This window comes from Arvicanthis niloticus, chromosome 29, assembly GCF_011762505.2.
Source record: "Arvicanthis niloticus isolate mArvNil1 chromosome 29, mArvNil1.pat.X, whole genome shotgun sequence".
In the NCBI taxonomy this organism is placed as follows: Eukaryota; Metazoa; Chordata; class Mammalia; order Rodentia; family Muridae; genus Arvicanthis; species Arvicanthis niloticus.
The window spans coordinates 7,245,597-7,268,121 of NC_133437.1; the positions used below are offsets into that span (position 1 = coordinate 7,245,597).

The window sequence follows — 22,525 nt, forward strand, 5'->3', positions numbered from 1 at the left end:
TATGGTTTTTTCATTAATAATCATTGACAGTGACTATAAATGTATCTTTTATCTGCCAAACATAATTGTCATCTCAGAGGCTTACGGCTGACTAAGCTCATCCTTTCTAGTTCTTTCTAAACTGGCTGGCTGGTTCAACTCAGATGTTCTGACCCAAAGTCCTCTCCAAGCTGACTTTTCACCAGAGGAATGAAATCTTTCCTGTCAAATCTTTCTCTGATTTATCACTTTGTCTGCGCCTCGATTGGCTGTCACCTTCAAAAATGGCTGCTCCCTTCTACAAACTAACTTTACCTTGTTGTTTGGGATTAAAGGTGTGCACTAAGAGCACATGTACAGTCCAGCTAGAGGGATTAAAGGTGTGTGGCCTGTCTGCATCCCGCAGGATACACAGACCAAGAAGGTCTTTGGATATGATCTGCTGCCACAGCACCCATGTTGCTGGATTAAAATTTCTCTACATCTGACAAAGATGAAAATAGGAAGAATTGAAGAGGAAATGGTATCGAAATTATATTTTAAATATACCCATTTCCATCTTAGAGGCATGGATGATCATTGACAAAGAGAAGAAGTAATCATTAAAATACTTTCTATTTAAATATTACTTAAAGTCCTAACTAGTGGCACATATCTTTTAAATTAGCTGCAATAGTTAACATCATGAATTAAAATAAATCACAGTTTTAAAACTACTCCAAGAATTCATTATTTCTTTCATGAATGGACAAGGAAATAATTATCTCAAAAATATATCATAACAGAGATAAGATTGCTTTTAATTATCTGTGTTTCGATGAGCAAATGGTGACCACCATATAACATTAAAGTACAAAAGCACACCAAATGAGAAAATTTTCTTCAATTAAGACCATTCAAGGCATCCTGGCATAGCGCCTTTTCAAATGTGATTTCCTACCTTGAAGGACTGAGTTGCTATTGGAAGAACAAGGACAATCTGATTGTTCTTTCACATTCTAATGTATCTGGGAAATCCCAGATTTCAAATTCACCGGTTTATAGTTCATCCATTGTGCCTCTTGCCACCCCCATACCCTCTATCATTCTCTGTGATTTATTATAGTAATCAAGTCATGATATCCTTGAAACGATTGCCTTTTTTCTTAGCAAAAAAACTTAATGAAGGTATACTCATGTTATCCCTATGTTTTGTTTTTTGCAGCTTTTTTTGTTTGTTTGTTTTTTGTTTTTCGAGACAGGGTTTCTCTGTGTAGCCCTGGCTGTCCTGGAACTCACTCTGTAGACCAGGCTGGCCTTGAACTCAGAAATCCACCTGCCTCTGCCTCCCAAGTGCTGGGATTAAAGGCGTGCGCCACCACCGCCCAGCTTTTTGCAGCTTGGTAATTTCACATTTTTAAACTAACATCCAAACTCGAGATCTGGATTTATGAGACTATCCATTTCAAAGATAAGTGAATAGTCTACATGGAAAATCTGATTGAAATAACAATACAAATTTGATAGTACCATTACAAATGAATAGTACATGGCCTGTTGGGCACAGAAGCAAGGAGACCCAATAAGACACACAAAAGACAAGCTCAAGAGGCTCCCTCAGAGCTCAGATAGGTGATTAACAAATGAGATGACCTTAGGATGAATCCCTAAGACATATAAGAAAAGCAGGTGGGAGAGAAGATAACCGATCTTTAGTCAGCAGCACCAGTTATTAAACTTACAGGTGCAGAAACTGTTTTATATCTGAGAAAGATTTTAAAGCAGACAACATAAAGATTACTCCCGGAGCTATGACATTACAGTGTGAGATAAATGAGAAGCAACTAGGAAAGGAGAAGCAAAAGTCCATCTTGACATTAAACGTTTCTGAAAGAAAATGTCAGAACAGCAGGTGTACATTTTAAGAATTAAGGTTTGTTGCCAAGAATTAGACAGCTGTTCAAGCTTGTATTTATCCTCAAGGGAAACAAAAAGTTCACGTAAGTAAAATAACAACAACAACCCAACCCGTTCTTTTAACACTGGGTTAGTACAGGTACACTGTTGCTCTTAATAATTTACAGAACTTCTCAAACCTCGAGTCATAGGCAGATCTTATTGTCAACTTTATTTCCAGTTAATGAAACTGAGGCAGAATAAGAACAATCAACTTGCCACAGGGCACAAGTCTTGGTTATTGGCCAAGCTCAGGATGTGCTGGCCAGCCATCTGCACTAGCTTGCAGTGTCCCCTGCTACTTGTCAGACTGTAACAACACAACCTGAGTTACTTCACTAGCCAGTCTGTAAAAACACTAAGTGGCCTGCAAATGGAGCCTACTGTGCTCCTAAATGAAACCACATTAGAAACGACTGCACTGCAAATCATACACTGATAAGAAGCACATGATAAAACAAACACTTTGGCTCTACAAGGTCATTTTATGAAAATAACAAAAAATCCCAAAACTATTAAAATTCATTTACAAATCAGTAAAGGCAGGAACTTCACATGGGACAATCTTAAGAAGCTGTCAAGAGAGAAATTAAAATGAAGAACCGTTTTGGATATGTATGAGGGAGTAGTCTATTAGACTCCAGAGGACATGCTCTTCCTGTGCTTTTATGGATGCTTCAGAATACAACACCGGAACTCCTGACTCTAGTTCTAACAAGCTATAATAACCAGAAAGATGAACCTGATAAAATAAAAAAAAATAGAATATCAAATCCCACGGGGCTTGAACTCTGATATTGTTATTAAGGCAACTGATAGCACTGGCAATAATTGGGGTTGTTCCACACCTGGGAAAGTCAGGAGTCAGAAATATTGTTATACCAAAGATTGTCTGAACCCACAGATGGGCTTTATCTAGGAAATCTTTATGGTGTCTCTTGTTATTCTTTTTAGTACAACAGTGTCCAGTTCAAACAAAAAAAAAAACAACCAGGATGCTACTTCCAATGTATAAATTTCCATCTAGGATTCATTGAAAGGAGCATTCATGTTGGACAGATATATCATCCAAGTACTTAGAACCAGAGAGAAATGAAACTGGCAGATGTCAAACATATTCACTTAGAACATACGGTCATACAACATTTTATCCAGCACATGGATAAAATTTAGTCAATGCTTCCACAAATCTCCATGGTTCATCCACTGTGTACACAGGCTATGTAACACTGACTGTCACTCCCAGTCTGAAAATCTGCAGGGAATGTTACTGTACTGAATATTGCATGCAAATATATATATATTTATTATATATATATATAATTTTATATATATATAATTATATATATATATAATTTGTGTATCCAAACATAGAAAAGGCACAGTAAAAATGGTGGTTAATAGAAGGTATACAGTTTCTTTTTAATATTGTGAAAACACTTCTGTACACACAATTTATCGTTGAATGACCCAGTGTGTGACTCCTGAATGTTCTAAGGTATACTAGCCCCACTTTGATGGCTGTTCTTTTTCCAATTTTTAAAATAATGCTGAAATAAACCTTCATATTACACATACATTTACACAAATGTTCCCATTTGTTATTATAAAACACAATTCTCACTAGATGTTCATATGAGCACACTCTTAGGAGCTCTGACTTAAGAATCTCAGAGTTGCCCAAACTTTTATCCAGCCAAAGGTAATTTGCTTATTTAATAAGGTTCACCAATATTCAAAACAAAATACTGACCTATGATATTTGACAATTTTATTGAAATAAGTGTTGATATAAGCATGAGCCACCAATACTTGGTGTAAGTATTGACTGAGGTTTGGTTAGACACAGTCTCACTATGTATGTAGTCCAGATGAGCCTTAAATTACTTCTCAGCTGCCTCTGCCTCCTGCCTCCACCTCCTGGTTCTATGGCTAGAATGCTGCAAAGTGTTCCCATATCTATATTTTTATTTATTTTTCTGTATATCAGTGATGTATCTGAATATATGTCTTTGTACCATGTGTGTGTGCCTGGTGCTCACAAAACCAGAACAAGGCATCGAATCCCCTGGGACTGGAGTGACAGCCAGTTGTGAACCACCATACGGGTGTCAGGAGTTGAACCCTGGTCCTTTGGAAGAGCAGCTAGTACTCTTAACTGTTGAGTCACACTTCCAGCCCCCTGTCATATCTCATTTAAAGTGTTGCCTTTTGACTGATGATAACACATGGTTTTAATAGATAACTTAATGATAAAAAAAGAGCAGCAGGCCAGTCAGTGGTGGCGCACACATTTAATCCCAGCACTTGGGAGGCAGAGGCAGGCAGATATCTGAGTTCGAGGCCAGCCTGGTCTACAGAGTGAGTTCTCGGACAGCCAGGGCTATACAGAGAAACCCTGTCTCGAAAAACCAAAAACCAAAAAAAAAAAAAAAAAAAAAAAAAAAAAAAAAGCAGAATTCCCTCCTACCAATTTGTCCTCTAAAATATTTGGAATTTTCTTCTTTATACACTAAAATGCAGTCTTTGCACATGGTTTCTCTCTTTTTGGTCAAGACCAATTCACTATTGTTCCATCTGTTTTATTTTTCGAAGTTTAAATATTACAATTCCTTTGCATGAACTCTATTCTTTAGGGTGTCCTCTACATAAAATGGCAGCCACCTCTCTGTGCTCGACCAAGAATTGCCATAACCTTTTCTTTACATGCTTTATACTTTTCTATCCTTCAGAAGTATGTGTATCAGTGCTTTGTCTGCACATGTGTCTGTGTACCACGTGTGCCTGGTGCCTACAGAAACATGTAGAATAGGTATAATATTCAAATATCCCCCTGAAGACATTTCCAGGAATTAAAGGTCTCTGTGTAAGGGGGCTCATAAGGATGGAATCGGAAATTTATGCTTGTGGATAAATATGTTTAAAAGGCATCATCTTGATAAGAAAGCTTAAGACAAGCTATAAAGATCTTTTCACTAGGGCAAGTCCATGCAAATGGCTGCCTAAAATTGTTTGGCCTGTCCTTGTTCTTACTTTTCAACAAATATTTGTTGTTGGATTCTGGCCATACCAACTTACCCACAGTTCCCGTTGTAAGAGCAATGACGTTAAACGGGCCTCACTCTAGACAAAGTACAGGGCAGGTGTGAGGAATCTCACTCTTATGGTTGGAAATTACATTTTGCTCTTATTTCATAGTAATGGCCATTATAACTGGATGACGTATCTGTTTTGTTTGGGCTTTGTGCCCTTCTCTCTGAGCTGTGCGCTTACATCTCCAAGGATAACCTACCTTTTCCATTATGAGGACCGCAGCGCTGAGCTGCTCATCTGTGCTCTCCGAGGCTACTCGCAGGCTGAGGCTGTGGAGCACTCTGTTGAGAACATCTTCATGGAGGGGCTGGTGGAGCAGGTCTTCAAGCCCCCAGACAGCTTGTGAATCCACATCAGAGACAAGGGTGATGTTGGCAGTCCCATACACCTTATCAATTCTGGCACCACCTTTTGGATCAAAAAGCACAATCTGAAAGCGTTTAGGAAATTTAGTTAAAGAGCCTGTCTCTGGTGTTAAGACAACATCCAACACCACACTTCTCTGGCCAGGCTCGAAGACCAGTGTGCCTTCTGTCCTCACAAAGTCCTTCCCAGAAACAGCTGGAGACACGAGGACCCGACCAACTGTTTCAGCGCTCCTCAGCTCCTGAAAATTGAACAAAGGCATGAAAATAAGGCTACAATGCCTATAAAGTTATCCTAATATTATTAAATTACTTGGTAGTAAGTACACTGCCACTAAACATGGACTTCATACTTCTCTTAATTGCCTTCAAGAAGCTACACAGAGGTTAGGGAGCAAGGGGCTTGCTTGCACTGAAATGAACCAAAGAACTAGACATGGAGAGACACTGTTGTCTAGATAAGACTCCAGTTGTGTTATGAACACAGTAAACGCTATGTTTTAGATTGCACGAGGTGGGAAACCAAACACGGGGGGTTGAAAAAAGAAATATTTACATTTTAATCTCACCTGTAAATTTAGGGGCAGGGAGAGCTGAAGGCAAAAGGCAGGGAGGAAGAATTGTCTTTCCCTTCAGAATGGAAATGAGCCAGTGGATTGGGTCCCTAAGCAATGTGTGCATCTGACTGTTTAAGTTATAGTTGTTGCAGAGGTTTTCGAAAGTGCAAGATGAATACTGCAGCCAAGGAAAAGCCAAAAGAGTGTGACTTTAGTAGTGACTAAGGATTAACTTCCTAGTACAGTCCAGCATGGAGACTGGAATGCAGAATGGATGGACACACTACCGACACTCCCAGATCCCAAGTTTCGGGCAGAGGACACACAGTATGAAATGGTATTACTACTATGTTGCTCCATGGTCTTGTGTGAAGGGAAAGAAGACAGAGTAGACACAGAGACACAAGGTGCAATTATAAAGCAGGCTACACATGGAATCTCAACAGAGGCCTCATCAAAGGACTGTCCACATGCTTACCTCAGGAGACAGATTCTAGATACAAGGAGAAATATTCGAGGTGATGAGAACAACTTAAAAGGCCCCATGGAGAGAACAACCGTACAAACTGATGGAAAGAATTCAAAGGTCGGTGCAAATAGAAGGGGCAATGTTAGACCCTGACATGAGGAGTGGATGGGGTCCGGCATGTGTGGCCATAATTTGAACTGTCACTAGAAACTACAGAATAGAAACAGGAGAGTGGACCATTTTATTAAGAATTCCAGGAATGCTCTGTGGAATATGCATGCTAATTTCTAGTTGGACTAAAGCACAGAGGCAGGAAGAAGAGACACAAGGCTCTGAGACAGCTCAGTCAAGGGATACAGGGGTAGAAAGGCTCAGAACGGAACAGTGTGAATGCAGTTACTAGGATCTTCTGATATATTCAGCAGGGCTGAGAGGAACATGAGGACTGAGGACAGTATCTAATTACTGAACTATTACAAGATATGCGATCACACTGTGAACCTGGACATTGTGAACCTCGGGAATCTGTTTCTAACTGTGCTCGGCCTTTGATCCTTTTCGGTTTATTGTAAACAAGTATTTGTGGTGTGGTTCAGCCGGGCACACAGCTTTAATCAAAGTGCTACATAAAATGTCAACCAATAGGAAAGAGGTGAGCAAACAGAAGCGAACAGAACAACTTTGAGTTGAGGGCTATTTAAGACAGCGTGGAGAAGGAGAAACAGTTTCTTCCTTCTGGATGTCCCTGGAGTAGGAAGGTCAGCTGGGTGCTTTCTCTGCCTCTGAGCTAGCAGGCTTTCACAATAGCATCTGACTCCTGAGTCTTCATTTGGTAAAATCAAACCTTTGGGATTTAGTTTTTTAAATCTACACTGGCCTGGATGGAGGAGTTACTATGTAGATGGTGGGAAACCAGGAAAGTGTTACTTAGGACACACACAGTCTGCCATGCCTCCTAGACGCTCTACTGAAAATACCGACTTAGAACAGACACACAAAGGAGTGTGACTCTCTTTCAGTGTTTGCTCTGAGTTATGACATATGACAGCTTCAAGTGACAATATCTAAACATGGTCATTCAATGAAGTATAATAGAGTAAGTGATAGTTTCATCAGTTCAAGTAACAAAGACCAGAAATTCTTTCTTAACGACAGCATAATACAGATGGATGGAAGGAGTTGCACTAAAGCTGTGTTAATTGTGTACATGGAAAACACTATTGTATATTCTTATGTTCTAAGCAAGTAACTCAGGGGCAGGGAAGCAAGAACAAAATACAAAACTGTCTGAGAAGTGAAACCATGATTTGTGATTTGCTTGTTTGTTTTCTATTTTTTTATACTATTGTTCTCTTATACAATATATCCTGATGACAGCCTTCCCTCCCTCCACTGCTCTCAGCTCCCACCCCAGCCCATTCACCCTCCACTCTTCCCAGTTCCCCCACACACTCCCTCTCTTCTCAGATCCACCAGGCCTCCATTTCACATCAGAAAAGAGCAGGCCTCCCTGGTATATCACCTGAATACATCAGAACAAAGTGCAATAAGACTGGGCACAAACCTTCATATCACAGCTGTGTGAGGCAAGCCAGTAGGAAAGAAGAGGGTCCCAAGACCAGGCGAAAGAGAGTTAAGATAGCCCTACTTCCACAGTTAGGGGTTCCACAAAAACCCCAAGCTAAATGACCACAGCACATGTGATGGTTTAAATATATGGTTGACCCAGGGAGTGGCACTATTAGGAGGTGTGGCCTTGTTGGAAAAAGTTTCACTGTGACCGTGGGCTTTCAGACCCTCATCCTAGCTCCTTGGAAGCCAGTCTTCTCCTAGCTGCCTTTAGAAGAAGAGGTGGAACTCTCAGCTCCTCCAGCCCATGTCTGCCTGGAATGTGCCATGATTCCACCTTGATAATAGACTGAACCTCTGAACCCATAAGCCAGCCCCAATTAAATGTTGTCCTTATAAGAATTGCTTTGGTCATGGTGGCTATTCACAGCAGTAAAACCCTAACTAAGACAGCACGTGTGCCTAGGACCGAGCTCAGACTCATGCAGGTGCTGTGATTGCCTCTTGGGTTTCTGTAAGCCTCTATGAGCCTCGCTTAAGTTGATTCTGTGGGCCATATTCTCTTGGTGTCCTTGACCCTTCTGTCATGGTTTCTGGTTTTAAACTGACCTTTTTGATTTAATGTGTGTCTGCATTTCTATGATGTTGTGATTTTTCATATGTGAATGGAATCTTTCACCCTATAACTTTGGAGACTTTTTTTTAAAATTTAACATGATCATTAGAAAACTACACTGCCTGGTATGTATCTTGATGACCTGTTCCTTGCCACACTTAGTAGGAGTCCACGGCTCATCCAGCTTTTTGCCAACTGATGTGCAGTTTTATTATAATAAGCTACAATAGACATTCATGTAGAGATTTCTGTGTGAATAATAAGTTTGCATTCGAATAACTGGCCAAGACAGCTATTGCATGGACCTGTATAATTCATGTACAGTTATTTAAGAAACTAACAAAATATCTTCCAGATGGTTATATCATTTTACATTACCACCAGCAATAAACAAATTGGCTAGTCTCTGAGTTCTTGCCAGTATTAGGTATTGTCAGCGATTTTATGTCAGCCATTCTGAAGGTTCAGATAAACTCCCTGTGGCACACTGAACATCTTACATACACATGTGCTCTAGTGCAATGTTGAGATGCACCACTCCGGTTTTGCTTACTGTATTCTTTCTTCCATGATCATAAAGCCCATTCTTCTCATCATTGAATTCGAATTTACAGAACTTTCTTTCAAGGTGTTCTTTCACTGTGAGCATATTGGTAAGGAAGGTTTACTGTTCTTCTGGGAATGTCATAATTTCTCTTTCATTGTGTACTGTTACGGTTAGTATCATCAACCTCACAGGATCTAGAACCATGGAAGAGACAGGAACCTTGTAGCAGGATAATTTTTTGCTACTGTTATATTATTTGTAATAAGCTCAGTAACTGGGGAGGATTTAATTTTGGAAGAGTGAAGAGAGAGAAGGAAAGGAAGAGGAGAAGCTATCAAGAGAGAGGCGAGTGGTAGCAGCCATGGAGAATGGATGGATCAAGAGCAGTCCTAGATAACAATTTATATTTAAGGTTAGGTATTGGGTAACAATTCTAATTGTGTGGGCATCTTGTTAATTGAGCATCTCCAAATATATAAATGTTGGATTATCTTTAAGCATTAAGAGGCTCATTTCTACCAGGTACCGCGGTCATAGCGGGATGGTCTGGGCTCAGCCAAGCACTGTGGACAGCATGGTGGACTGGCAGAGCCAGCCACCAGGGCCGGTGCTTCTGGCTGGCTGCAGCCTCAGTCTGAGCCAAGCAGTGGTGGGAGCACTGCACTGCTCTTGACCTCTGGCCGAATCTAGTCGGGAGCATGGCGGCTGCTCAGAAACAAGCAGGACCTCAACAGACCTCTGAGTCGGCCTGTGAGGGATCATTTGAATTAAGTTAACTGAGGTTAACCCACTATAAGTGTACACACTGACAATCTAGGATCTGGAGTCCTGGACTGAATGAAAGTGGAAAGCTGGGTGCGCATCTGGCTCATCTCTCTCTCTGCTTCCTGACCACTGCCTCAGACTTGTTTGCTTCACTGACATGATGGATCACATCCTTAAAGTGTGAACCAACACAAACTTTTCCATCATGGCATTGCTTTTGTCTGGTATTCTGTCACAACAAGAAGACAATCAATAATTACAACACCTTAATAAAGGGTTTTCTTTTTCTTATTTATTTTGCCTGTGGATTCTTTTAGTTTCTTGAACTAAATATTCTAATAAGCTTTGTGAAATTGAAAAAAAATCAATCACTATTCTTCCAAATACTTTTCCTTCAATTCCTATCTCTTTCTTATTTCTTTCAGGACTCCAGAGTCATAATGTTAACTTTTGTTGTTGCCGCCATGTAGGTCCCTAGCCATGCTTTGTTAGTTTTCTCAATCTCTCTGCTGACGTGGTTCAGGGAACAATCATACTATCTGCAAGATAGTTGTTTCCTTTCTCTTTGTTCTGTTCCTGCCGTTGTCTAGGCTATTTTAGTTAGTGTGTGTCTACACGTAAAAACCCTGTTTGCTATTCTTTATGTCCTCTTACTGCCTAAGAGTTAAGACAATTTCTTTCCTTCACTTTTTTAACTGCTGATTAAAGCGTGTTGTGCTGCTGTGTTAAAATTTTACTATTTCTCATATGTAGCTCATCTTATTGCTGACATCTGCTTATTATTGTTTCCCATTCCATCTTAGATCATTCCATACTTGATGAGACAGATCATTGTTGACTGCTACATGGACAGGTATCTTACCTCATAAGACTCGGGTTATTGTTTGTTTGTTTACTGGCTTATTTTGACCCTGCTGTGACCAAAAAAGGGCAATGTTACTCCTGACAGGGAAAGTTCAGTTTTTCTAACTAGGTTCTAAAGTAGAGGGAAGGAGAGCCTTCTTTATCATTAGGTGGAGTGAGATCATGTCAATAACCTCACCTCTACAGATGTCTCCTCTGAGAGCCTCTTCGTTACTACCCAGTGTTCTCCACTAACACTGTGCCAATGCCACCCAATGCTCTCCACTAGCACTGCACCAACGCTGAACACCTTAGACAGTGGGCAGAGGCCTAACTCTCCACCAGCGTGCAGAGACCAAGGTTCCTGGAAAGGATACAAATCTATATTCTCTCTCTTTCTTTCTCTCTCCCCTTTCCTCCCCCTCTCTCTCTCCCTTTCCAACCCCGCCCCCAGCACCCTGGCTGACATGGATAACATTGAGTAAAGTTTTTCTGGCAAGTTTGACCAGAGAATACAAAAGATGTCATCTAAAAGCTTCCTGACTTGCTTATCTGTCCCTCCCTGCCCCTTGCACTACAGAATACATATCTGTATGGGGTGCCATGATCCTTGCATTGTACACATTATATTTGTATGAAGAATTGTGTTATTTGCACTACAGACATCACATCTATGCAGGGTTTCCCACTAATTACACTACAGACATTATATCTGTATGTGGAATTTTGCTCCTTGCACTACAGACAGCACATCTGTATACATTTTTTAAAACTATTTTTTCCTCCATTACTGAATCCATATGGCAAGTTCTTCAGCTCAAAACCTTAGATATAAGGTAAAAAAGGAGCTGGGGAACTTGTCTTTCTATGTGCCATGTGTGTCCAAGTCCCCAGCTCACTGTTCCTCCTCTAGTTTCAGAGTCTCCTAATATTGTTTTGTGTAACTCCCAGGGGCTGTAGTTGAACTCAGTAGGAAAAGCATATCTGCTCTGTCCTTCCAGAAACAAAATCCCCACTTACAGGAAAAGTCTCTAATTCCAGCCTTCACTTCCATGTAAGAACTGTGACAATGGTGTTGGCACCACAGTCCTGAGTCTGTGATCACAGGGTAGTATGTCTAGTAATGGGAATAACGAGGATGTCTGCATAGACACAAATATCCATCTATGGACTCTTCAAGTCTCTCATCTGGGCATGTAAATTTGGTCATTAAAGTGCCTCCAATATCTTCATTGTATGTTTTGCTTCTCTGGTTCCCCTTCTTCTATAAACTCATGCCCTGATAGTGCTAATACTTCATGAGTGAAGTGTGAGCATGAAACACATACTTTTACCATTTATTTTCATATTATAAACATGCTAAACATAATATTAAAATCTATTATGAATAAAAATGTTTCTTCTTGTTTGTCATACTATAACACCATACAAAATGAAGTTTATTTTTAGTGTTCCACACAGCAGAGAATTGTGTCTGCTGTTATCTGAACTATGACTAGCGGGTTTGTGGGGCAGCTTCCACCCATGATTCTAAATCTAGCCTACTATTGCCTGACTCTATCACACAAGGCACACATATCCTTTACTGTATGTATAAAATGGTGGATTTGTTTGAAGCAGCCAATGGTGGTAAAGAGAAAAGACAGAAGTAATGGGGAAAACAACAGAGAGCTATAATCTCAACAACCATGCTTTAAGCAGAATAGATAACATTTTTTTTTTTTTGCTGTATTAGAATTTTGCTGATGAATCAAAGTAAAACCAGTAGTGGTGAAAAGGTATATGAGAGTATAGGGTCTGCTTTCTTCATATGATTACCTGCTACTTTACACCTTCATAAACCCAGCCAGGCTTTCACTGGACACCATATGAAAGGATGGATGAGCAGAGCAATCAAAACAGAAAGCCTATACTTTTAAAGCACCACCTCTTAGTGATGAGGGACAGGCTATTGATGTAAGGAGAAAACAATATAACACACAAGTAGCCAGTGATCATCATATCATCAGAAAACATTATTTAGATTACTGTTTCATTACAGTCTCAGCATACATGGCTCATACATGACTATACTTTACAAACCTACCTGGGTACTAAAGTTAACAGACATCATCATTCCTGTCCCAGAATCTCTGGCCACCTGCAAACTGATCAAAGTAGCCTTCTTGTGAGCCACTGCCAGCCGAGAACCCACAGAAAAGGAGACAAGGCTCTGAGGGTCATCACTCTTGGAAACTTTAATCCGAGCAAACCTAGCACTGCTGTTTATTGCTGCCCCAGCAGTGACGTCATACAGCTCCACAAAGAAAGGCATCTCAACTTGACGCACCTGATAGTGAGGAAAAGAAAGACTTAACTATTACAAATATACTCCTGTTTTTACATGTTTTTATCACTAAACCAGGCTACAGTTCATCTACAGCATTATAGAAATGAATATACACATGTATACTTTATGTGTGTGTGTACATATGCATGGAACAATAATAATCAATGAAAATTGAGGCTGTCAACTTGAGAATTGATGGGAACATAGGAGGAGTTGGAGGTAGGTGGGGGCACATCCTCATAGAAGCAGGAGGAGAGGGGAAAGGATAGGGAGTTCCTGGGTGGGGGGTGGGGGGAAATTTGGTAAGCGGATAAAATCTGAAATGTAAATATAATATTCAATAAATAAATAAATAAAAGAGGAGTTGGAGGGAGGAAATGTATCTAGAAGGGGATGGAGGGAGGGAAGGAAGGCAGAAAGTAACATAATTCTATTTCAATTAAAAGCATGTTTAACAGAAACAAATATATAGTTAAGAAAACATTTTACATAATTACAGAACTAAATTTTTACATTAAATCACTATGGCAACCAGTCTTTTTTTTTTTTTTTCCACTTCTTTAAAACTTCATTTTCTTCTAGTGGGCTTCTCTCTGAAGGATAAATGTCTGTGGTGGTTTGAATAAGAATGGCCTCAATGGGCTCATATATTTGAATGTTTAGTCACCAGGAAGTAGCGCTATTTGAGAGGATTAGAAGGATTAGGAGGTGTGGCCTTGTTGAAGTAGATGTGGCTTTGTTGGAGGAAATGTGTCACTGGGGGTGGCTTTTGAGGTTTCAAAAGCTGATTCTATGCCTAGGCTTTCTCTTTCTGACTATGGATCAGTATTAGCCCTCATCTACTGCTCCAGGGCCATGCATGCTGCCATAATAATAATGGGCTAAACCTCTGAAACTGTAAGCAAGCCCCCAATTAAATGCTATATTTTATAAGAGTTGTCTTGATCATGGTATCCTTCACAGCAATAGAAAGTGACTAAGACAAGGTCCAAAGAAAATATTCCTAAACTCAATAAGCAAATGATGAATAAATAAATGTATCCACACAGCCAGCTGATTAAAAATTGATGAAAGCAATAAACTCTTCAAATATTTTTCAATGTATGTAGATCTCAAATATGGCAACAAGAGATAACATCAGGATTCATAAAGAGTTCATAATTAGATACACATATATGATACCTTAAGTATAAAAAATAAAAGTGACATAATGTTTACTCCACATGGTCAAAAATATTGAGATAAATATTTAAAGCTTAAACAAACCATCACACATGATAGCAGTTTTCTCAACACTGATATCAGGTAGAAACCAGGGCAGAGTAAAGAGTTAAATAACACTGTGGGTTGTAAGAAAAGAGGGGAGGGGAGAATTGAACTTTATAAGATATATTTATTTATTGTTTCTTTTGAGATAGGATCTCATGTAGCACAGACTGTCCTTGAACTCAGTGTGTATTCAAGGATAATCTTGAATTTCCCGAAGCTCCATCTGGTCTACCTCTCAAAGGATAGGATCAGTCATGTGCCAACACCTCCTGCTTGTGTGGCTTAAGGCATCAAACCCAGGGCTTTGTTTGTGTTAGGCAAATACTCTGTCATCTAAGCTACAACCTCAGCCCCCAATTTCATAAAAGAGTGCTTAAGTTTTAAACAAATATGAGGATATGTTGATAGCAAGTTCTGAAATTTCATATAATTTTCAAATAACATTGTATTAAATCAAAATTAACTCTGTTCATGCTGCACCCTTGTTTTTCTCCCTGAAACCACTGATTTTCTAAAGCCTGAATTGCTTTTTATAACACACTGTCAATCATCTGTTTTTACAAATGACTTACTCTTACAGAGAAAAATCTGAAATGTTTAACCGTGTTGTTAGCATCTTCGCATATTCTGTTAAAGTGACTTGAAGTGTTTTCAACTGCATGTGTCATTGTCTAATGGTACATTAGGCATATTTTTATCTGCCAGCAAGAGCCTAATCCATCATTTGTTTTTGTGTAATTTGAATGAAAATGAAACAAAACAACAAATCCTTCTATATGATCCAGAAAAGCTCCATCCTAGTCACACACTAAATGCTCTTAATCTCATTTTCAATGTTTAAAAAAATGTGTTTAACTATCCAACAGCATATAAAATTCTTTACTTTTGCCAACACACTGTCCATAAGTATTAGAATGTGGAAATAAGTGTATTCTTTCCACTATGAGAAACTATAGTTGGCAAAAGCAGGAAGTTGAAGCAGTAAGGAAAGTAAGGGCAATTGTATTCAAGAGCTAATATTCCCTAATGGCCCTGGGGCTTGAATTCACAATAGTCTCTTTGAAGTGAGAATTTTGGAATATTAAATTTCAATAGACACTCTTATCTTTATTTTCCAGTAAAATATTCATTTTCATTGTGATGATGATTAGAACATTACTTCTAACCACTTACCATCAAAAGAACGTGTTGTAACCTAACTAAAGAACTATCTAAAAATTGAAGAGTGTACAGATGGGTGCCTACATATAATTAGACTGGAAACAAAAAGAATCTTCCAGTCAGGCAAAGAAATGCTCTATTCAGACAATGTGCCTGAAGTCTATTGAGGAATGAGATTTAAACATCTTCAGACTCCTAAACATGATGGGAGGCCTCACATGAACCCACTGCACATGTAACTGCTATGGGACCCTCTCCTACTGGGGCATTTGTACTTCAGGGTGGACTGTTGCTCTAACAGAAAGAAAATTCCTCTCTCAGGAGTCAGAACTGCTCAGAAGCAGAAAAGTAAAACCAAAACATATTTTACCTATATATTTTTCTAAAGGATATTTTCACCAGTGTCTAAACTTAAATAGATTTGGTGGGTTAAGAGCACGCCTGGTATCTTAGTTCCTTTTTCTGTTACAATAAATTAATCTGACTACAGCAATTTAAATAAGTTATTTGACTCACGATTCCAGATTACAATCTATCACTGTAAGTAACTCAGGGAGGTAAGAAGTTGAAGCAATTAATGATATTACATCCACAGTCAGGGGCACAGAGTATGAGTTAGCACATGCATGCTAGGTCTTAGAGCTTTCTCTCTTCTTTATTCCATTTAGAGAACAACCTATAAAATGGTGCTGCTCATATTCCAGGCAGTTCTTCCTGCCTCAGTTAACCCAATTAAGAACATGCTCACAGGCACACCTATATGCCAATTTATTGTAGAAAACTCCTCATTGAGACTTCCTTCTAATGCGATTCTACTTTGTGTCAAGTTGACAACCAAAACCAAATACTCTATTCCTAAGCTAATTTTTATTTTATATGTTTTGTTAATATAGGTCTACAAGATAAATCCCCAGAGAAAGGGTGAGTTGACTGAAATTTGAAAGATGGATTGTAACCTAAAAATTTGTTGAGGCAAGTCAGTTAAATTCTTCATAATGTGAAAATGAAAGAAAATAATTATGCAGTTGACAATGGGAAAAATAGAATTAAACGTTTTAAAGTTGAGGATCAAGAAACTGGACCAAGGGAGACACCACTTTGAATTGTCATGTTACTCTGCACACAAATGTGTTTCTCTCTCTCTCTCTCTCTCTCTCTCTCTCTCTCTCTCTCTCTCCCTCTCTATCACTGTGTGTGTGTGTGTGTGTGTGTGTGTGTGTGTGTGTGTGTGTGCGTGTAATATTTGTAAACCTCCACTAGTGTTGATACAGCTACTACAGAATTTCCTCGGGCTCCAGGCCCATCCCTTCTTAGTAAAAGCACTATCAATCATCTCTTAGGGTCAAACAATTACTTGCCAAGAACTGTGCTAATAATCTTCATTTGTTATCAACACACTGAATCTTCCTAATTGCCCTATTATTAACCCCCTTATTACCTAATTAATTAGAGTATGAACTAGGATTTGAACCAAGGTCTTCTGTCATCAGAGCTAAAGCCTACCACATGGACTGCTAAACAATCTCTGTATAATTTAAACCATTTCTCTGGCAATAACTAAAGATAGTTCTTAGGCCAAAAGGTTGGGACTAATTGTATTGCTCTGCTGGCACATCCACACAGGCTCTCAAACCTCACTGCAAAAATAAAAATAAAATAAAATAAAATAAAATAAAATAGAAAATTATGGCTTCTGTGTTTCCTGGCATATACAGCTAACCCTTAGTTTATAAGAAATAGAAGGAATCCAAACTTGAGAAGCCAAATCCATGCTAAATAATCAAACATAGGTTGTGAAAATGCATAGAAGATTGTAGTGCATGTTTCCATTTTCTAAAAAAAGACAAACATATTCTCCTTCTTTACTTTTGAGATATGGTCTAAGAGCCCAGGCTGACCTCAGATGTGTGTTCTTTGTGCTCCAGCCTCTGGAGTGCCAGGATTAAAGATCTGTGTCTCTACTCTCAGCTCCTTCCTGTTTTACATTTTCCTTAACTGACATAAAAATATGCTGTCCTTGTCTATGACTTATTGTTTAACAGCTGGAAAGACAATGGAGGTATAATATTTTGAAAATAATGTATCTTTCTTACCTATCGGAAACTACTGAAATCCAGTCTTTGTGGACTTCCTCTAGCTAGACCAGTGGTTCTCAACCTTCCTAATGCCGCAATGCATATATGCATATATGAAGGCAATTTAAATAAAATCACCAAATTATAAGGTAGACAGAACTCAAATGGAGATCTCTTGAGACCAAATGAAGCTTGCAGTACCAGGAATGTTTTATATCTAATTGAATAGTTGACCAAAGGGGTCCAATAGAAACCCTCAAATAGCCAAGACTGTTGTCAAGATTGTAGGATGCTCTCCACAAACTGATGACAAAGTCCCATTGTTGAGGACAACACCCACACAACTCACTGTACATGGAGAAGTCAAGCTGGTGCCTATATAGCCTTCACTCTTGTGTTCTGGTGTGTTTGGTACAGGCTGGTACTCTGCACACTACCAAAGCGGACAGGTAAACACCATCCCAGCCACAAACCCTCTGCTCTACAAGGCTGTCTTTCCTGACCAGAAACCTAAAACTAAATAGCCTACAGCCAGACAATATTCAGGGAGTGAATGACCTCAGGACATGCTAAATAGGATACTTCCATCAAATCCCTCCCCTTAGGAACCAGGGAGCCTGCAGAAGAGGAGGCTGAAAGATCTTAAGAACTAGCAGGGATGGAGGACAGGAAAATATGAGGCCTTCTAAATTGACAGAATTGACACATGTATGAACTCACAGAGACTGAGGAGATTGTGCAGGGCCGGTGTGGATCTGTACGGATGGGGTCTCAGAGCTGAAGGAAGAAGTGGATGCATGGCCCATTTTTAACCCAGAAGCTATCTCTGATTGGTAACCACTTGCAAATGAAGATGTAACTTTGCCCAAGGAGTTTCACTGGGAAAACAAACTATTCTTAAGAGTAGGCTGTGCACCCAGCAGTAGGGTTCCCCCCCCCCCCACTTTTTACACTAAAGGCCCTTTGGGTATATATTATATCTTCCAGTTTTATGCTTCTATAGGATGCCTGAGTGTGCAAATGAGTGGGTGTCTGTGTTTACATCTGTTTCTTGTGCCTTTTCTTAGGCTCCTTTTCTTCTGTTTGTTTGTTTTGTCCTATTCTAATGTGTTAGTTTTTGTTCTTTTATATTATTATATTATTTTAATTTATTATATGATATTATTTTCTCTTAGAAGTCTGTTTGTTTTCTAATGAGAGACAAAGGTGATCACTAGGGGAGAGGAGCTGAAGGAGCTGGGAGGACCAGAGGGAGGAGAAACTGTACTTACTATATGGTGTATGAGAAGAAAATCTGTCGTCAATAAAAGAAAAAGTTAAAATGTTGGTCATCACTGTTCTTTCTGCATTTAAGTAGTTAGAGCTTAATATTAAGAACTGCATATAAAGACTTATTTCTAGGAAAACCAAGAATGGCATAAAAAATTGGAATACATGATTAACACCTGTGAACCACAAACAAATGAAGCAGAAATAAGGCCAGCAGCTCTTTTCTAAAACAAGAGACCACTGAGGCTAAGGAGGGCAGACCATTCTCCCACCTCATCCAGGTTGCCCTCCCAGAAATGAGGAGGCCACAGCAGCAGCCTCACATCTGCGGAGGTTCTAACAGGACCTCTGTGCAGCTGGCACTACAGTGTCTTAACCAGGGTACTGAGAAAATTATCCTTGAAGGCATGAATTAATAAAAATACTTTAGTGTACATGAACTGTACTCTCAGAAACATCTAGGGACAGGAACAAGGTCTCACAACTCAACAAAAGCAAAACAGCAATTACCAGGGGTATGTGAGCCTCGGTGACCAATGACAGGTGGTCCCTTTTGCTTTCAGAACAAAAACTCCACAAAATATGAAAATATGTACAGAGACCACCTTAGAAGGCATTAGTATAACTATTCTGGCAATTCTCAAAAGCTGAAAAAATAAAGAGAAAAATATTTTTAAAAATTGAAGCCTACAATGTTGTTATTTTCAAGTAGGCCTAGTGTCATGAACAGTTCTGAGGCAAGTGTAATCTGTACGCATTCTCTGCTGAGTGACATTTGTGGCTCATGCAAACAAGCCGTTACGCTTCAACATTCATTTCAGAATCTGGTAGACAGGTATTTATTAGATATTTTGATTGAATAAATGTGCAGCAAAAATTAAATAATATTGAGTGTACCTTAGATGGTCACAGAGTCACACCCAAGTGATTATCAAGCACCCTATCAGCTCAGGTGGGTCACTGTGGGAAATCCCATTTGAATGACGCAGACTGTCCTGGCAGCGGGCCCAGGGTCTGTGTCCCTGAGCCACGTGCAGCTCATTTACCTGAGGATCTACCAAAAGGAGTCTCTGTGCCTCTTTTATAAATCAAAACTATAGTGCAAGAATATATAAAGCTAAAATCTTCTGTGTGTAAATAGAAAAACTGTTTATGAATATAAGAACACAGCTGTAAATAATTGGAGTTGTTAAAGAAATTAATATGGTTGGCACATAGTAAGCAGCTGGGCCAAACCCTAGACCTGGCAAGAAAAGAAAACACTCAACAAAAATTTATGATGGTATAAATTTTACATCTATATCTTTGGTCTAAGAAAGAGGTTTAGACATCATGGCAAGACAATCACAACATAGTAAGTTTCGATCATGACTCTCAGAGGTGAGTAACTCTAAACAACCGCTTAGCAGTTCACGGCACTTACGTTCTTGGAATTAAGCTCAAGGTAGATAAAGCATCGGATTTGACCCACTGTGCAAGTTGTGACCCCTGCCACAAACCGGAGTTCATCTGTTAAGTTTAGCCCCTTCTCCTGGAGAATGGTGGCTGTTTGGTTAAGTGTGACTCGCCAAAAGACCTGGACTTCTTCAAAGGCCCTGTGCACAAAAATAAAATAAAATAAATAAAATAAATAAAATAAAATAAAATAAAACAAACCCATGACATGTAGTGAAGAAGCACTGTGCCTGGCAGGTATGTGAGCCTTCCCTGCTCCTCCACAGGGGGGCAGCACTTACCATATTACTGACAATGGTGAAGAAGAGCTGCACTTCCTGCAGCAAATAAGAACACTAAAAGATTCATGGTCTCCACAGCGTTCGCTAACTACACATCGTTCAGCGATGAGCTGACACTCAGGAAGAAAGTTAAGTCAAATTCTTTCTGTCTAATGTAACAAAATGTGCAAATAAACAGCAGAGAATCTCAGACCTCAAGAAAATGGGTATTATTTGTTTGTTTTTAACAGTAATTTCTCTAGAGGAACACACTACTCCTAAAAACAGATATAATTATAATATTTAAAACCCAAAGATGTCCTACAATTTTTACAGATGAAGGCCCATATGTTTTAATCCATACATATGTGCACATACATAGCAAGTGAAGACGTGTAATAAGTTCCCAAAGATTCGCTACTGAGTTTGGGCAGCAAGGAAATCTTTGATGTCCCAAGTCTCCTCTGGAGCACATTATATACACAGCCATCACTAAGTGGCTATCTTGATAAAGAGATGGCCTAAACTAACTGACATTGATTTGGATGGTATGCAAAACATTCTAGGCATTCCTATGTTATGGCTAAAAATCCAATGTGTTAAGTAATAGATTGAGAATGACATCATCCCCAGCCTAGTGAGGTGGCTTGGCCAGTAAAAGCACTGGCCATCCTAGCCTGACAATCTGGATTTAATCCCTAAGACCCATAGGAGAAGAAAAGTGACAACTGAAAGTTGTCTTCTGACCCACCCATACCATTACATGGGTACCCAACCCCCAATTAATAATAGTAAGTACATTTGTAGATAAAAAATATATATTAATACTGTCACCCTAGCTTGAAGGCTACCTTTATCAATGTTCACCCTGCCTTCATCATTCAGTATGGGTATTAAGTTCTGTATACAATTTCAGGATGTTATCCCTTCACGTGTGAACACACCCACACTTGGACACACACGTACCTGTTTGGCTGCCTCGTGACTACTAGGTGCTGACTGCTCTTATCAGCCCCTTCCCTCAGTTCCAGGCCTCGTTGGGACTCCTCACTGAAGCCTATGATGCCATTATGGAGGTCACTCCCTGGAATGGAAAATGAAGGGCTATAATACATTCAGGAACTTATAAACCCTCCAGTGCCAGTCATCTTGATAGTCCAGAGAGTAGGAGAAATTCACATATGGGAGGTGGGAACTTTAATTTTTAATAACTTTTTCCTAAAAACATTCCCAGACTATAATGCCAAAGCAGATACCAATTCAAGAAGCAAAGACTGAAAGAAACCACCTTAGCATCCTAGTGTGTGCTCGTGATCTGCGTGTGTGCTCGTGATTCTTTCTCTCTCTTTTTCAAACTTATTTAATTTTTCTTGAAGCTAGATTCTTTTTCTCATGCAATATATCCTGACCACAGTTTTCTCTCCCTCCATTCTGCTTAGCTCCTTCCACCTTCATCTTTCCCCAAGATCCACTACCTTTCGATTTCTTCTTCAGCAAAAAGCAGTCCTCCAAGCTATAAAACGAGATACAAAAGGACAAGGCAAAGGCCCTCACACCAAGGCTGGACAGCTGATGTTTCTGACGAGACGCTATAGCACACTTGATAGCAGCTGGCCTTCTCCACGGTTGCTAGTTCAAAGGCTGTGCATTCGCACAGTGCGAGCGCCAATGGAGCAGCAACTCTTTACTTGCTGTGGCCCACTGTTCCATAAGAAGAGCCAGCTTATGGCAAGCCTTTAGTAAAAAGTATTTGTCAAGTAAATGAAGTCTGTAATTAATTCACCTTCCTTTAAATGGGTAGACAGTTTATGTCACATACTTACTTACCTGCCCTAGGAAAAAGGAGAAAATGATTAGGCAAATCCTGAGTATTAGAGGCTCCTTGGTGGTCATTGGAAGCATTACACACACACACACATGCACACACACACTCACACACCACACACATGCATATACACACACCACACAC

General features: G+C 39.5%; 1 protein-coding gene across 1 annotated transcript in view; it reads right to left on the reverse strand.

The window, feature by feature from the left end:
• Positions 1–22,525, reverse strand: part of Adgrv1 (adhesion G protein-coupled receptor V1) — a 514,991-nt gene that overhangs the window by 286,194 nt on the left and 206,272 nt on the right. The window contains exons 75-78 of the mRNA XM_076927075.1: positions 21,523–21,640; positions 20,265–20,436; positions 12,825–13,067; positions 5,207–5,614 (exon numbers count right to left, since the gene is read on the reverse strand). Of these exons, the coding sequence (XP_076783190.1) occupies positions 5,207–5,614; positions 12,825–13,067; positions 20,265–20,436; positions 21,523–21,640 (941 nt within the window). The remainder of the gene's footprint in view (positions 1–5,206; positions 5,615–12,824; positions 13,068–20,264; positions 20,437–21,522; positions 21,641–22,525) is intronic.